This window comes from Nomascus leucogenys, chromosome 25 (assembly GCF_006542625.1).
Source record: "Nomascus leucogenys isolate Asia chromosome 25, Asia_NLE_v1, whole genome shotgun sequence".
Lineage (NCBI taxonomy): Eukaryota > Metazoa > Chordata > Mammalia > Primates > Hylobatidae > Nomascus > Nomascus leucogenys.
In genome coordinates this window covers 28,633,261-28,650,476 of record NC_044405.1, presented here as the reverse complement: position 1 = coordinate 28,650,476, position 17,216 = coordinate 28,633,261, and the positions used below count along the sequence as shown (strand labels likewise).

The 17,216-nt window shown below is 55.7% G+C and overlaps 2 protein-coding genes and 1 pseudogene across 5 annotated transcripts in view; 1 reads left to right on the top strand and 2 right to left on the bottom strand.

Moving 5' to 3' along the window:
* Window positions 1–1,686: 1,686 nt before the first annotated feature.
* CSTB (cystatin B) lies at window positions 1,687–4,203 on the top strand. Its single transcript, XM_030805994.1, has 3 exons — window positions 1,687–1,923; window positions 3,388–3,489; window positions 3,817–4,203. The coding sequence occupies exons 1-3, from the start codon at window positions 1,858–1,860 to the stop codon at window positions 3,943–3,945; spliced, it is 297 nt and encodes a 98-aa protein (XP_030661854.1). The 5' UTR covers window positions 1,687–1,857; the 3' UTR covers window positions 3,946–4,203.
* Window positions 4,204–10,791: 6,588 nt separating this feature from the next.
* Window positions 10,792–17,216, bottom strand: part of PDXK (pyridoxal kinase) — a 43,473-nt gene continuing 37,048 nt past the window's right edge. For 2 of the 3 annotated variants that reach the window (XM_030806059.1, XM_030806058.1), the window contains exon 11: window positions 14,120–17,107. In XM_030806059.1, the coding sequence (XP_030661919.1) occupies window positions 16,995–17,107 (113 nt within the window). In that variant the 3' untranslated portion in view covers window positions 14,120–16,994. Of the gene's footprint in view, window positions 17,108–17,216 lie in introns of all 3 variants that reach the window. The other variant, XM_030806057.1, reaches the window with a different exon arrangement.
* Window positions 10,794–11,958, bottom strand: LOC101178996 (annotated as a pseudogene). Its single transcript, XR_180285.2, has one exon. The product of XR_180285.2 is annotated as an uncharacterized LOC101178996 (transcript).

Genomic DNA, 17,216 nt, shown 5'->3' with positions numbered 1-17,216 from the left:
ACCAAAGGGCCTGTGTGGTGGCTCAGGCCTGTCATCCCAGCACTTTGGGGGATGGATCGCTTTTAGCCTAGGAGTTCAAGACCAGCCTGGGCAACATAGTGAGACTCCCATCTCTACAAAAACATTTTTTTTTAAATTAGGGGTGCAGTGGTTTATGCCAATAATCCCAGCACTTTGGGAGGCTGAGGTGGACAGATTGCTCAGGAGTTCCAGACCAGCCTGGGTAACATGGTAAAACTCTCTGTCTCTATATATATGTGTGTGGTAGGGTGGGCCTGTGGTCCCAGCTAATATAGCAGCTGAGGTGGGAAGACTGCTTGAGCCCAGGAGGTCCAGGCTGCAATGAGTTGTGATCAGGCCACTGCACCCCAGGCTGGCCAACAGAGCAAGACTCTGTCGAAAAGAAAAGAAAAGAAAGAGAAAGGAAAGAAAGGGAAGAAAGGGAAGAAAGGAAAAAAAGGAAGGAAGGAAGGAAGGAAGGAAAAAGAAAGAAAGAAAAAAAGAAATAAGAGAGAGAGAGAGAGAAAGAAAGAAAAAGAAAAGAGGCCAGGCACGGTGGCTCATGTCTGTAATCCCAGCACTTTGGGAGCCCGAGGCAGGTGGATCACGAGGTCAGGAGTTCGAGACCAGCCTGGCCAATATGGTGAAACCCCCATCTCTACTAAAAACACAAAAATTAGCTGCGCGTGGTGGTGAGCACCTGTAGTCCCAGCTACTCGGGAGGCTGAGGCAGGAGAATCGCTTGAACCCGGGAGGCGGAGGTTGCAGTGAGCTGAGATCGAGACACTGCACTCAAGCCTGGGTGACAGAGCGAGAAAAAAAAAAAAAAAAAAAAAGGCCGGGTGCGGTGGCTCAGGCCTGTAATCCCAGCACTTTGGGAGGCTGAGGCGGGTGGATCACAAGGTCAGCAGATCGAGACCATCTTGGTTAACACGGTGAAACCCCGTCTCGACTAAAAATACAAAAAAATTAGCCGGGCGTGGTGGCGGGCGCCTGTAGTCCCAGCTACTCGGGAGGCTGAGGCAGGAGACTGGCGTGAACCCGGGAGGCGGAGCTTGCAGTGAGCAGAGATCGCGCCACCGCACTCCAGCCTGGGTGACAAGGCGAGACTCCGTCTCAAAAAAAAAAAAAGAGAGAAAAGAAAAAGAAAAAAAGAAAGAAAAGAAATCCGAAAACGCAAATTCCAACAGACAACCCTGCCTTCTTCTCATCCCTCTGATCTACCCCCTGCCCTCACCCAGCCTGGGGCGCGTGGGCGCCGTCTCCCCTTCTCTGGGCCCCTCTGTCCACCCCCTTCAGCCTTCAGTGTTCTGGGTCACAAGCGGTGATGTCCACTGCAGCCCGCACACCTACTCCCGCGGGGCCGGGACCCCTGACCCCTGACCCCTGCAGCGCTGCCCCCCCCGTGCCCTCCCTCGCGCGCGGCCCGGACCCTGCCACCCTGCAGGATTGCGCCCACTCCGACTGCCCCTCCCCTATCGTCCCACCCTGCGCGGCCAACCCACCGGCGACACCCGGCCGCGCCCCCGCCCCGGTCCGTGTGACTAGGCGCCTGGAAAGACGATACCAGCCCCGGGAGGGGGGTGCTCCCTCCCGACACCGGCGCTGGGCGCGGAGACTCAGCCGGCGGCGAGTGGTGGCCAAGCTCCCCGCCCCGCGCCCCGCCCTGCGCCCCGCCCCGCGCGCCCCTTCTTGCGGGGACACCGCGACCCCGCAGGGGACTCCCAAGCCAAGGTGCCTCCTCCCCGCGCCTTGGTTCCGCCCGCGCGTCACGTGACCGCAGCGCCTACTTGAGCGGAGGAGCCGCCGCGGCCCCTCACCGAGTCCCCTCGCCAGGTTCCCTCCGTCGCCGCCAAGATGATGTGCGGGGCGCCTTCCGCCACGCAGCCGGCCACCGCCGAGACCCAGGACATCGCCGACCAGGTGGGTGGGCCGCGGGAACGGGGCTGGCCCGGAGTCCTGCCTTAGCTTCAGGGCGTGGCCGTGGCTCCTGGAGGGAAAGCAGCAGCTTCGGCCCCGCTGCGCAGCCCTGGGCGGACGGGCTTGGCCGTGGACCCCCGGGCTGGCCCGGGCTGTGGCCGTGAGAGGCCTCCCTCCGCTCGGGCGCTGCGCGCGAGTGTGCAGGGGAGGGGGCCGCGCCTGGGGCGCCGCTGGGGAGACATTGGGCTCCGCTGAATGCAGCAAGGGCGAGTGGGAATTGATAGCCCCGGAGCAGGGTGCAGTCCCTGCATGGACAGTCTCTGAGAGGAAACCCCAGGGATGAGGCGCTTCTGGCTTCAGGCAGGCAGGGTGACCGGGCGTCGCCGGCGATGGCGCAGGTGAGCAGCCGGCTCCGATCTCCACGGTGATCCGATAGCAAGCAGGTGGGAAGGGTCTGGCTAAACTGACTTAGCCAGGCTTCTTGCTAAAACTGGATTTTACAAGGAAGTGCGCAGGTGGCCTAGGCGCTTCAGGAGCCCGACTACAGTTTGGCCAAGCAAGAATCTTTGTCAATGTCCTCAACTAGTTCAGGAAAAAAATCATGAGAGAGAGTGCAAGAGGTCCCCAGTGATAAGGCACATGGGTTAAAAACTTAAGTGTATCTGCATAAAGGGTCCACAGGCTTCTTTACATGCTTCCAATTCCAGCACTGTTTCAAACTGTAAGTCTAAATAAAAAGTTAAAACACAAAAAAACAAGATAAAAACCGGGCTGGGTTGCAGACGGCAACCTTCCCTGTGTCTCGGTTTCCTCGTCTGTAAGATGGACGTCCTGTTGCTCTGCGCCTGCCAGAAGATTCTGGAGGGGCTGAAATGAGCAGGTCCTCTGTGCAGGAAGCCGCCTCTGGTGGAGCACAGGCCAGGCCCGCCTCGCTGTCATGGTTGGTGACCGACCGCGATGCCCCAAGCAAGAACAGGTCCAGGCGATGCTGAGGCCTGTGTTTTTTGTTTTTGAGACGCAGTCTCACTCTGTTGCCCAGGCTGGAGTGCAGTGTCGCAATCTCGGCCCACTGCAACCTCCGCTTCCCGGGTTCAAGGGATTCTCCTGCCTTAGCCTCCCGAGTAGCTGGGATTACAGATGCTCGCCACCACCCCCAGCTAATTTTTGTATTTTTAGTAGAAACGGGATTTTGCCATTTGGCTAGGCTGGTCTCAAACTCCTGACCTCAAGTGATCCGCCCACCTCAGCCTCCCAAAGTTCTGGGATTACAGCTTTGAGCCATCCTACCCGGCTGGAACCGTTTTTTTCTACTTTATTATTAGACTAACAGTTTAAATGTCCCTTCAGTTGTAAGAGACAATTGTGTGAATTGTCAGAATCGTGCGTGCGCGCATGCGCGCAAGTTACTCTAGCAGGAGGGAATCCAAGAAGCCATTGAGACATCCTCATTCTGTCCCCTCTGCCTAGGTGAGGTCCCAGCTTGAAGAGAAAGAAAACAAGAAGTTCCCTGTGTTTAAGGCCGTGTCGTTCAAGAGCCAGGTGGTCGCGGGGACAAACTATTTCATCAAGGTAGAGTGTGGGCCTCGGGAGGGCCTGTCCCGAACAGGTGCTGGTAGGAAACCACCTGTGCAGGACCAGGCTGTGTGGTCTTAGGTGCTGGGGCGCCCTGTGGCTGCCCCCTGAGGTAAGCATCCTACTGTGTGTGTCCATCAGCCTTTCAGGAGAAGGACTAGGGCTTCTGGGGAGCTAAGAACCCTCAGGAAACAAGTGTGGGATGTGAGGCATCCGCTGCACATGCAGAAGACAAGATTGTCTTCAGCCGGCTGCTAATGACCTGGAGGGACGAAGCAAGGTGACTTGGGATCAGAGGCTTCACTTACTGTGCTGTCTTCCCAGGTGCACGTCGGCGACGAGGACTTTGTACACCTGCGAGTGTTCCAACCTCTCCCTCAGGAAAACAAGCCCTTGACCTTATCTAACTACCAGACCAACAAAGCCAAGCATGATGAGCTGACCTATTTCTGATCCTGACTTTGGACGGGGCCCTTCAGCCAGAAGACTGACCATTAAAGTGATCCTCCGTCTACCAGAGCGTGCACTTTCGATCCTAAAATAAGCTTCATCTCCGGGCTGTGCCCCTCGGGGTGGAAGGGGCGGGATTCTGCAGCTGCTCTTGCATTTCTCTTCCTAAATTTCATTGTGTTGATTTCTTTCCTTCCCAATCGGTGATCTTAATTCCTTTCAGAATATTTTCAAAATGGATATATTTTTAAAATCCTTACAGATTGCCTCCTTTGTTTTAGATTTTTTTCTTTGTCTGAACCACCCTGGGCAGGTCCTTCCCCTCGGGGGCATGGAGGGTGGGGAGACTGCCTGGCTCACACAGCAAGCGGGTGGTGGACCCAGGATTCACACCTGCCCGCTCCGGCCTGCGTTCCTAACCACCACTCTTTGCATGTTGTTGCTCTGACTCTTAGCTCCTGGCCCCAAGCTTCAGTTTCTCCCATAAAATAAAAGAGTGTGAGTAAATCCATTTCCAGAGCATAACTGGCTCCAGGTCTCAGATACATTCACACACTTTATGCTCCGGTACAGAGAGGCAGCCACACAGTGTCATGCACGTGCAGAATAGCCTGCAGCCTCACTGAGCGCCGTGCGGCGTGGGAGGCTTCCCATGGAGCCATGTGGGCTCCTAAAGGGAGGTATCTTAGGAGAGTGTGACTGTTTTTCAAAACGCCTTCTAGTTTTCAACAGGGATTACTTCCCATTCATGGAATCGGTCCGGTGGCTTCCCACCTGTGATTCTATGTTAAATAGGACAGAAGAGGGAGCATCATATATGATAAGAGCTAAGACTGGGGATGAAAGTCTCTGTGAACCGGGGTCACAATGTGAATGTGTTCCTGAGGGTGTCCTGAGCTGCGCTTTGCCTCCAAGGCGTCCGGCAGCGTATGCCAGAACTGCAGCTGCAGGATTCAGGCTGTCCAGATCGTGGGGGCAGTGAAGACTAAGGAGGGATCTACCAGTGAGTCCACAGAGCTTTGAAAGTGATGTTAGGAAATTCTGAATCAGGCTGGGCACAGTGGCTCACACCTGGAATCCCAACACTTTGGGAGGCCAAGGTGGGTGGATCACTTTGAGGTCAGGAGTTCTAGGCCAGCCTGACCAACATGGTGAAACCCTGTCTCTACTAATAATACAAAAATTAGCTGGGCGTTGTGGCAGGTGCCTGTAATCCCAGCTACTTGGGAGGCTGAGACGGGAGGATCACTTGGACCCAGGAGGTGGTGGGTGCAGTGAGCCGAGATCTCACCTCTGCACTCCAGCCTGGGTGGGTGACAGAGTGAGATCCTGTCTCAAAAAGAAAAAAAAAACTGAATCACGGACTGTGTGTATTCTGCACTCTTAACATGAACTATGAACTCTGAGACTAAGCATTTATAACACGCAAAACAGAATCAAGCAGTTTTGCATTGAAAGGAAAACCTGATGTATCCCACTTGAGAACTTCCAGTGGAAGGCAGGTGGGGGAGGGGCTGTTTAGCGGACCACGCAGGGGGAGAGCCATCCCCAACAGGAAGGGAGCGTGTGTCTGCAGGAGCAGTGACCAGGAACTCCTATGGGGCACCTGGGTTGGGGGAAGCTGGATTTAGGGTTAGAACCTTGTGTGTAAACAGGAAATATCAGTGTAAAAACAGAAAATAAAATATTAATGCTGTGGTCTGGTTTAAATACAAGTTGACAAAGGGATCAAAATTACAGGTTCACGCCTGTAATCCCAGCACTTTGGGAGGCTGAGGTGGGTGGATCACTTGAGGTCAGGAGTTCGAGACTAGCCTGACCAACACGGTGAAACCCCATCCCTACTGAAAAAAATAAAATAAAATAAATTAGCCAGGCAGGTGCCTGTAATCCCAGCTACTCAGGAGACTGAGGCAAGAGAATAGCTTGAACCCAGGAGGCAGAGGAGGTTGCAGTGAGCCAAGATTGCGCCACTGCACTTCAGCCTGGGCAACAGAGTAAGACTCCGTTTCTCTCTCTCTCTATATATATTATTTTTATGAAGTTGTCAATTTCATCCACATGCTGTCTGCTTCCTTAGGAGCATCAACAGCAGCAGCTTGGAAATCTGATGAATTTCGCTACCTGCTGACAAAAGTCCCTTGTTACTAAACCTGCTGCTGGTTTAACCAAACCCACTGCTGGTTTAACCAAACCCACTGCTAGTTTAACCGAACCCACTGCTGGTTTAACCCTGCCGTCTGAGAGTGCGTTAGGCACTCTGATATGGTTTGGCTGTGTTTCCACCCAAATTTCATCTTGAATTGTAGCTCCCATAATCCCATGTCATGGGAGGGACCTGGTGGGAGGTCACTGAATCATGGTGGTGGTTACCCTCATGCTGTTCTCGTGACAGTGAGTGAATCCTCATGACATCTGATGGTTTTATAAGGGGCTCTCCCCGCTTTTGCTCTGCACTTCTCCTTCCCGCCACCATGTGAACAAGGATGTGTTTGCTTCCCCTTCTGCCATGATTGTAAGTTTCCTGAGGTCTCCCCAGCCATGCTAAACTGTGAGTCAATTAAACCTCTTTCCTTTATAAACTATCCAGTCTCGGATATGTCTCTATTCGCAGCATGAGAATGGACTAACACAGGAGCTCAAAGTGGATGAGGTGCGTAGTAGGGGAAGAATGAGGTCAGCTTGGACTCCCGTGGGGCTCACAGCATGGGGGCGGTGACTGTCACTGTCATGGATGTGAAATTGTACCAACTGCCCTAAGGGAGGTTCCTGTTGGGGGTAAACGGGGATCTGACAGAGGTGCAGAAGGCTTCTGGGCAGAGGCCATGCCCAAGTTCAGACCTGAAGCTTGAGGAGGAGGAGACAGAGGCCGAGGCGGGTGAGACTGTCCTGGCACCAGCAGCAGAGTGTGGGGAGTCCAGGTTGGGCAAGAGCATGGCATATTCTGGGAGGCGGCTGAATGCCTCACAGCCACAGCGTCACGGCAGCTGCCCTGGAGGGGCCCTGAGTCCTGGGACAGAGCAGGAGCAGAGCCCCTGGTGTGCCCAGCAGTCTGGAGGGTGGGACGGGCTACCCTGAATGAATTAAGATGCTGGATCTCCAGGACACTGACGGCTTAGGTCCTTCCCCATCCTGGAACATCAACCAGAAAACAGAGGCCTACGTGCTGGGACCTGCCATGAGCCACTTCCCCTCCAGACCCCTGAGAGCCAGAAAGAAAACGTGGAGGTCTTACTCATGGTTCCTTCAGGCATGTTTCCCCAAAACTGTTTGCCTCGGCAATGTTAAAAATGGCTTGAGCTTCGGGAGGCCGAGGTGGGAGGATCACTTGAGCTCAGGAGTTTGAGACCAGCCTAGGCAACATAGTGAGACCCCTATCTCTACAAAAAATAAAAAATTAGCCAGGTTTGGTGACGCACACTTGTAGTCTCAACTACTTGGTAGGCTGAGGTGGGAGGATCATATCATTTGAGCCAGGAGGTCGAGGCTGCAGTGAGTCATCATACCACTGAACTCTCGCCTGGGTGACAGAGAGAGATCCTGTCTTGAAGATAATAATAATAAATAAATAAATGAAAATGGCAAGGGGAGCCAGCCCTGCACAGGGCTACAACCCCCTCCCAGGGCAGCCCCTCTCCTGCAGTCTGCCCTACAGCCTGGGCGCCTGCTCAAGTCACAGGTAGGACAGGAAGGTGGAGGGGTGGGTGTGCAGTGTCCAGAACGTGCAGGAGCCCAGGACGGCCTGGCCTGAGCTCCCCGTTTGTAACGCGGGCCCCGTCCTGAAAAGGAACACTGCTTCCACACGCCGGACACCAAACGCTCCTTGAGTTGCTCCTGTGAGTGCTGCCTGTTTCCACTGGGGCCCCGGCTGATGTAAATGCACTGAACAGATGCTAGGCAAGGAACCACCCCACACTGAGAGCCCAGACCCTCACTCTGAAGCTCCTGAGGCAGGTATGGTCCCTGGGCTGAGCAGGCAGCTGCGGGTCCCCAGCCCGCTGTCACTCACTCTCGAGTGACAGTGTCATCTTGGTTGGGTCTCCTACCCTCCACCCCGAATTCTCAGTGAGCATCACTTTTCCCAAAGCTTGTAGGTTTGTTTTGTTTTGTTTTGTTGTTTGTTTGTTTGTTTTTGAGATGGAGTTTCACTCCTGTCACCTGGGCTGGAGTGCAATGGTGCAATCTTGGCTCACTGCAACCTCCGCATCCTGGGTTCAAGTGATTCTCCTGCCTCAGCCTCCTGAGTAGTTGGGATTATAGGCGCCTGCCACCATGCCTGGCTAATTTTTGTATTTTTAGTAGAGACCAGGTTTCACCATGTTGGCCAGGCCAGTCTCGAACTCCTGACCTCAGGTGATCCACCCCCTTCAGCCTCTCAAAGTGCTGTGACTACAGGCATGAACCACCACTCCAGGCCTGGGTTTTGTTTTTTTGAGACAAGGGTCTCACTCTGTTGCCCAGGCTGGAGGGCAGTGGGGCCATCATGGCTCACTGCAGTCTTGACCTCCCCTAGCTCAGGTGATCCTCCTGCCTCAGCCTCCTGAGCAGCTGGAACTACAGGTGCATGCCGCCTTGTTCTGCTAATTATTTGTGTTTTTTGTAGCGATGGGGTTTCGTCATGTTGCTTAGGCTGGTCTTGAACTCCTGAGATCAAGTGATCCACCCACCTCAGCTCCAAAATGTGGTGGGCTTACAGGCGTGAGCCGCCACCTCCTGTGCCTGCAGGTTTTGCTGGCCATGTGTTCCTGATCTGGCAGAACAGGGCAGCCAGGCTCTGTGTTAGCTGAGGTTCTGTCTGTGTAGACAGGGTCTGTGGGGAGCCAGGCAAAGCCAACAGTATCCTTAGCAGCCCAAAGGAGCTGGGAAATACCACCACAGCCTCACTCAGTCTCTCCTCTAACTGCTGTCGGGAAATGTGCGTTATGACGCAGGGCCAATTGATGGAGATGAGATTAGATTCGCACTAGGTTAGAGATAGAATAATATAATTGGATGCAAATTGTGCAAGAGATAAAATTGCAGGCTTGAGTAATCTAATAATTCCACTACCAGGTAGAGCATCTAAGATGTCCTAATTGAGCTGCCCGGAAGCGGTGTAAATTCCCATTTTCTGTCCCACAAAAGGCAGGGTCAGGACTCCAGCTCCGTGAGCTCCCCACGGCACAGCCAGCCCCTGGTTGGGCACAGTCCCTGATCATCGACTGAACTCACACCCATTCCTGTCCAGGTCATCTCTCCCTCCTCCCTCGTTCCCACATCTGAATGTCCTTGTGCCAGGCACCCTGCAGTTCTGCTTGCAGCGCGAGGCAGGCACGGCTGCTCTCTAAGAGGCTTACAGTGCCATAGGTGGCCAGAGATGGGCCGAGCCTACCCTGCCCAGATCCTTCTCCCCACCTCCCTCAAGGGCGAGAAAAACTATAGAATTTCGCACAGATGGAAAAGACACACTTCCCAGGCTCCTTTGCAGCACGTGTAGCCACACAACCAGGGGATGCGATGCAGGGCCAGATCAAGGAGTCGCGCTGAGCTGCGGCGGGGACACCGGGATCTGGGGGCAGGGAGCGCCGTGGACAACGTGCAAGGCAGAGAGAGCTACGTGTGCTGGAGCTGCCTTTAGAGAAAGCTGACTGCAAGGCTGACTGTGGGGGTGGGGGGGGTGAGCCCCTGAGAGCGAGCTGGAAGGACAGGAGCGGGGCTCAGTGCTGCTCAAGAGGCTGCTGCTTGGCCTGGGAGCCATGGGAGGGGCCGTTCAGACTGAGCAGAGCTGACTCGGCCACAGTTGGCCCTTCTTCCTTCCCTCTTCTCCCCCATGGCTACGCTCACCTTTGTGCTCCTTAACAGTGACAAAATCACAGGACACAGATCCTAAGGGCTGCTGAGTCATGCCTCCCCGGCCTCATGTGTCTGGGTGCGGCCCTGAGCCCAGGGATAAGAAAGAATTGCAGCCTGAATGAATGTACAACTGGCTAAATGTGGCCGGCCTTTGCGCCCACACTCCAGGGGTGCACATGTACTTGACGGGGTTTCTGGCACAGGCAGGATGACCTCTTTTGGGGGTACAGGGTGTGGTCTCAGCCAGGGGGCCCCCTCCATGGCCCGACCACAGCCCTGGCCAGGGTGCTGCCGACGCAGCCTTGCCCAGGAGTGTGTCGTGAGGCCTGAGTATGACGCAGAGTCAGGGCAGAGGGGGTCTGTCAAGAGGCCAAGATACTGGTGGGGTCAGTGGCAGCCAGAGACATAGGCAGACAGAGCTCAGGGATGGTGGGGCCTGGCCCCCTTTCTGGGTGGAGAGGCCACGGTCTCCATCAGAGACTAGGGTGCCAGCAGGCGAGGGAGCGTGGCCTGTGCCGTTTCCCTATGGAAACCTGAGGCAGGGCCCAGGGCAGCACATTTTGGGGCTACAAGTCTAGGAGGTGGGGGAAGAAGGCAAAGGGCTCGCGACTCCCATTCAGGGAAGGATCAGCCTCCGTGTCCCAGCTCCAGGAAGGGTGGCACTGAGGCAGGGAGGGTCACAGGGGCAGAGCACAGGATGCCTTCACTCAGAACACTGGGGCACAGAGTGTGCATGGGGGCCCCATCCCCCCAACAAGGGAAAGTGAAGACTAGATCCTCAGAGGCCACACAGTCAGGCCAGCCCCCAAGGCAGAGAACAGAGCGCAGTACGGGAGGGGCCTGGGCCCGGCAGGCAGGGGCAAGGCATGCTCTTTCCTCCAAGGGGGAGGTTTTTAGGGAGTCAGCTGCCACCATTTCCAGCAGCAACCCCTAGCGTTGCTGGCAGGGTAATGGGTGTTCAGCCAATCACAGGTAGGGAGCTCCTGGGATGGGAAGGAACCATCACGCCTCAACACCACTGCCATGAAAATATTTATTTGTGGATATCATACAAGTCAACAGGACCAGCACGAAACAGATGCAGCCTACACAGTGCTGTGGGACCGAGGCTCGCAAACATCCACACGGCACACGCAGGGCCGGCCACTCCGGGCAAACGAAGCCACCCCCGAACCTTGCGGAACCCGCACTCCCTCGGCAGTGGAACCACGGCGGCGACAGGTGCTTTGATGCCTCCGAAGAGCTCCATTCCACGGAGGGACCGGGCTGCGCCGCCATCCTCCCGTTGGTCCAGTTTTTCAATCACTAGATGAAGCTCCTGTTAAAGTTCTAAATCAGGAATGATGCAGCCATGAAGTTAAAGGCCTCCAGAAGGTCACCACACACCTTGCACCCTCCAAGGGCCCACGCGGAGCCAGCTGAGGACTCGCGTCCATTCTCCAGAATATCAGCACCTCTGCCTCCCATCACCAAGAAGGGGCTTCAGACACCTCATGGGGACCTGTGATGGGTCAAGCTTGACACGGGTTCTCCCAGCTGCTCGACACGCTTTGGGATGTACTGGAAGGGTCTGCCAGGCCTGCTGAGGCCTCTTTTTGTCCCAGTAGCCCTGCACCTGCCCTCCTCCTGCCAGTGGCTGGGTCTTGGGTTAGAAAGTCACTTGAGGGCTTCAGAAGCCGCTGACCCAGCTTGCAGCTCAAAATGAGGACAAAGGCGCTTCCATCCACCTTCACGGAGATGCTGGCTTCGTAGGCCAGTGGGCGAGGCGAGGCCCATAGTTTTACTTAGGACAGGTTTCCCAGGCAGTACCCAGGCCGTGTGGGGGATCCCCAAGCAGAGGCTTAGGACAGCATTCTCCTGTCTGTTCCCACCCACCTATCCGCCAGACACCGGGCTTGCCCTTGCTGTCCGTCCCAGCACTGATGGGCAGGACAGAGATGCATGGGGTGAGTGGCCCTGTGGCACTGGAAGGCATCTCCCACCAGAAATGGGTTTCCTGTTGCACAAAGACCAGAAATGGCCCCACAGTGAACTGGTGGATGGGAAGAAAGGAGAGGCTGGCATTTGGGGGTGCTGTTCCCACCACAACCCTGAAGCTGGGGCGCCCCAACAAGGCTTGTCCCAGGCAAGGGTCAGAGATGGAAGGGGACATCTCTTGCTCTGGGACAGGGTCCTGCTTGGCTCAGACAGTGGGAAAACTAAAAACATCTGTTTCTTCTGCCAGAATCAAAAGAAAAATTCCAGGAAGAACTTTTTATTAATATAAATTTTTAAGATATTGACCAGTCATCTACACTTACTCATTAAACTCTGTTTTAAACAAATGAACACACTGTGTTGCAATGAAAGGCAGGAACGTGGTTTTAGACGCTGATTGAAAACCAGTGTCTTTGTGCACTGAGAACAGGAAACATTCTGCTCTGAGAACAAACTGCAGAGTCGACAGGAGACACACATGCGACAGAAAGCCCCCAGTGGGAGTGACCGTGCGCCCTGGTGGGTGATGGGATGCTCGAGCAGTGGCTTGGACACAGCTGTCATGCCACGATGCCTGCTGGGCCCTGCAGGGACAGGGGATACAGGACACACACAGAGCCCAGCCACGCACTGCGGAGCGTGGCACAGGCCACACACACTGGCTCCTACCACCTAACAGACGAGTCGCACACTGAAAAAAGTCCCCTAGAAGGATGGCTCACGTCCATCCTACTGGGGGGGATGGACGCAGGGACCTGGCCCTGGCTCTGGCCTGGTGGCAACTCCTGCTGGTAGAGGCAGCAGGTGTGCAGCTGGAGTCAGAAACTGAGGTGCTGTCTATAAAAATTCCAAGATTCTGCCGGGTGCAGTGGCTCACGCCTGTAATCCCAGCACTTTGGGAGGCCGAGGCGGGCAGATCACTTGAGGTCAGGAGTTTGAGACTAGCTTGGCCAACATGGTGAAATCCCATCTCTACTAAAAATACAAAAATCAGCTGAGCGTGGTGGCGCATGCCTGTAATTCCAGCTACTTGGGAGGCTGGGGCAGGAGAACCACTTGAACCCGGGAAGCGGAGTTTACAGTGAGCCAAGATCACACCATTGCACGCCACCCTGGGTGTCAGAGCGAGACTCCCTCTCAAAAAAAAAAATATCCAAGATTCCCACCTCCTTCCACCTGCAGATGGCCAGCACCTGCACCTGCCAGGCAGGAACACACGACAGGCCCAGCTCTGCCCAAGGCTACAGGGCCACACAGGCTCAGGCCTCCTCCCCTGTGCTGGGAGTCCAGAGTGGGGACGGTGTCCACCCAGACCCGCCAGGCCAAGCTCCAGGCTTCCCTGGCTTAGGGCTGACAAGACTTCCGGGCAGTGGACTTGGTCTCCCAGAGCCACCCTCCCCAGGGCCTGGGGTCCTTCTGGGAGCCCCCTCGGCCCTGGTGATCAGCATCCATCTGAGTGCTCGGTGGACGGACACGGGAGCCGCCTCTCCAGCGAGTCTCAGCGGAAGCCGCTGGCCTGGCAGTGAGAGGCAGCGTGGAAGGAAAAGGCTCAGCAGACACATCCCTCTGGCAGGCAGAGTGGCATCAGGGGGCCACACAGCTCTCACCTGGACTCAGAAAGCCAGGTCCGAAGTTCTTGTTTCCCTGTCTGCACATAACCTGCTCTACTCACTCGCAAACTCCAGTTCCCCTGCTCTGGGCCCAGGCAGGCGATCCACAAGGAGGGGTGTGTGAAGGAGGCCCATGAGACCAGGCAGGCGGCAGGGGAGAGAGGGAGAGACTCCTGGCTACCCGGGCAGCAGAGTACAGTCCAGCCACACAGTGGGGGCACCTCTGATCTCCATAAACATGGACCCTGCTGCCCCGACACAGGCGGCCCCATCGGAGGGCAGGAAGGACAAGGAGAAGAGCTCCAGCTGCCAGAACACTCTCAACCTCCTGTTTTTGCACAGTTAAACTAAAGAGAGAACGAGGCTGGAGCCAGGGCAGGCGGATGGGCAGGGCGGGGAGCTGCTCGGGGCCCAGCAATCTGAGGACCATCTATCCCACCTTCCCTGGCCAGTGCCCTCCCAGGGCCTTGTACCCTGCACCCTACTGTGGGCTCTGCCTTCTCTGACACCAGACGAGAGGCCTGAGCTCAACCACATAGCTTTTATTGTCTTACCTCGGGTGGCGGTGGGGACTGTTATCCCAGGGGCTTCGGCCTCCCCCCTGGTGCAGGCAACTCTCTTGCCTGCTGATCTCAAGATGGAGACATCCCTCACTTACTCATCAGCGTGGCTAAGCCAAGCCAGCCTCCGTTCACGGTAAGACCAAACGTTTCAAAACTGGCTCTAACGAGCTTAAGAACAGGACATTAAACAAAGCATCACGCTGCAATTGTTTACATGTACTGGAAAAATAACAGATGCACATAATAACCTTGGCAGGACTAGGCAACAATTTAAAATCGATTTTAAAAAGGATCCTATTGTGGAATTCATCCTTACGGTCTACAAGAAGTGTGAAAAACTGGATTAAGAAAGTATTAAAATTCTGTACCCTGACAATAAGCAGGCAATGTTGGACGAATACAGCTCTCACCTTAAAATAAATTCTTCTCATTATTTTGCATGTTATTAACTATGGAAACTGAAAACAAAGATCAATTCTAATTTAGATTCGAGCCATATGGAAACCCATTGCCAATGCCCATGGTTACCTTCCTGGATGAGAGACTGAAACTCAAGACCACCGGGGGCCTCTGCCCAAGTCATGAGAGACGACCATGCCCGGGTGGAAACGGGCCGTGGACAGGGCAGGCTCCAGCTGCTCTGTGGTGACAGCAGGCAGTCTGGGGAGGGGATGCAGGACTCTGCCCATAGAGGCTGACAATTTCCACAACAGCCCTGCACCCACAAAGGCACCATCTGCTCTCGGAAACCCCGATTTCTTTCTCCTTAGTCACGGCCTAGGCCTCTCCCGGCTCGGCTGATACAGCCAAAGAAAACAGAGTTTCAGATTGCGCCAGAGAGCTCAGGATTTACGGGAGGCGCCTGCGGGGACAGCCATTCTCCTAATTCTTGCTTAATACAGGGAAGTCCAAGAAGTAAAGCTGACGTGGGGACTCAGCCTCTGAAACGAGCTCAAAGAACCAAGAATCAAAGTTTGCTCCCCAGGGCACACCGCCCGTAACATCCACCGCACGGGCAGAAAGAGCCCCACACCTGACACTGCATTTTCATGCTGGGTTTTTCACCAGCTCACAGAAGAGAGAGACATTTAGGTTCTTTCCCCCATGCTATACGTACTCTTGGTGTTCAAAAAAAAAAAAAAAGAAAAAGAAAAGCTTTCCTGGTGGCTGGCAATGTGGCACACGCCCCAGTCTCCACTTGGCAGTGAGGGTATTTCCAGTTAAACACCCTACAGAGGGCCAGGTGGTTCTGGCGGATCCCCGCACTCACATACTGGGGAGGCCGCCCCCCCGCCAGGCTCCGGCCACAGCCTTCCTCCTTCCTGCTGTTGTGGCAACGCCCTGCAGGGACCAGTGGCTCTGAGCTGCAAGGGGCCTGCCACCCGTGTCCTCGGAGCCAGGAAACATGGCTGGGAAACCCATGTCTGACTCACTGGTTGAGGTAGGGGAGCCAGGCGCCCTGATGCACGCTCGTGAAGGCATTCAGAACGAACAGAGTGGGGAAGAGTGGGGGCGGGGGTGGGGGGTTCCACCTAAACCTGCATCTTTTCCCTTTAGGGCATTTTTCAACAAAGAACGCACTCCTGGCAAGCGAGTCTTTCTAGAAGACACTGGAATGGCCTCACAGGAGGGTGTGGGCTCCAGGAGGGACCCATCTGTGGGGAAGGTAGCGGGGTGGGGGTACCCCTTGGAGAGTCCGCTTCCTAGGGGCCCCATGGGCCCCCACTTCCTGCATCTCCCTATTTCTCTCCAGCCATTGGTTCCCTGGAGACACAAACCTCTGCACACCCCAGAGCTGGGGTGCAGGGCTGCAGGGGTGTGGTTGAAATCAAGGCAAGCCAGAGACAGGCACTGCCGCCTATAGCTATACCTAGGGGGACCCCAAACTCTGGGCAAAGTGGGGCCAGGGAGGTCACTGCTGAGCAGAGGATGACAGGACGTGTCAGAGCTGGTGCTGTGGCCTCTGCCGCCACCCCAGCCTGCCCAAGGGCCTGGGGGCTGCCCGCCCCCACCGTGCCCCACACCCACCTCGGAAGATTGGCAGCTTCCAGGGTGGCCTCTTGCCCCTGGGCATTTGCTGGGGCACAGAACTGAGGTCAGGGGACAAGGGCTAAATGTGCCAGCAGGGGCAGGGGGCATGCACCCCTCTGTCCTGTCTACAAATGCTGTGGCTCGATGTGCTGTCACGGGCAGCACGTGGCAAACGCGCAGTGCTCAGCCTGCTGTACCACAGATGAGGGGAGCTTCCACAGGGAACCTGACGGGGTGGTTCTCCGGAGCTTCAAAGCTGCTCTTGGCCCAGCACGGACCTTACTGCGTTAGCATCTTCCTCACGTCGCTCAGCGGATTCCTGGAAGACGCCCATGGGTTACAGGAGGTCCCGCAGATACCTGAGAGGTCTGCGGACCGACTTGTATTTGCTGGGGCCTGGGAAGGTCCCTGACTCTGCACCTGTGTGCCTCTGAGCAAGCTCACATCAACCCTCCCATACGGCGAAACAGCAGCCTAAGATCTGAAATCTCCAGGGACTAAACGAGCAGCAAAGTAAGAAACAAAAGTTCAAATGCAGGAACAAAGAGGCTATGATCAGAATGACAGTAAAGATACTTGGCAGAATTCTTCCTGCCCTCAACAGTTACCACCCGACTCCTTCTCACAGATGCAAAGACAAGCCACCCAGGCCCAGCCCACACGCAACACGGCCTCTGTGCGGTAGTGGCAGCCGGGGCCCACTCGAGGGTCAACGCGCAGCAGGCTCGGCTTCACCCACTCACCCTCTCACATGGAACACCCCCCGAGATGGCAAACAGGGGCCCGTCTTCCCGGAGGTCCAGGAGCCTCGTGGGGAAGGGAGCCGGGTTTTCAGATCACAAATTTCTGTGATCGCTTTGTTATTTTTCACAAAGCACGACTGGCACATTTCACAATGAAGACCAGCAGATGCCGGACACTCATGAAAGAAAAAAATAGCAAGTTTCGGTCATGGCTCTAAGGCAGACGTTACATGTTTTCACAGGGACAAACACGGAGACACCAACGCGCTGCGCGTCACGGGTGAGCGGCGCGGCCCTCACAGCACCGTGGCCTGGACGACGATCTCCGGGTCCTCGATGTCCCTTTTGCTCTGCACCATCCGCAGCTCCAGCTGCATGGGGCTGGGCCTCACTCCTTCCCCGGCCTGGGCTGCGGGACAGGCAGAGAGCACTGAGTTCCCATCTCAGAGGGGCTCCCGCTGCTGCCTGCTGCCCCCACTCCCAAAGGCGAGGCCAGCAGGAGACACTGGTCACACCTT

Coding starts and splice junctions, on each gene's coding strand:
- CSTB (XM_030805994.1), top strand. CDS start 1,858: ATGATGTGCGGGGCGCCTTCCGCCACGCAGCCGGCCACCGCCGAGACC. Junction 1,924..3,387: donor CCCAGGACATCGCCGACCAG/GTGGGTGGGCCG, acceptor CCCTCTGCCTAG/GTGAGGTCCCAGCTTGAAGA. Junction 3,490..3,816: donor GGACAAACTATTTCATCAAG/GTAGAGTGTGGG, acceptor CTGTCTTCCCAG/GTGCACGTCGGCGACGAGGA.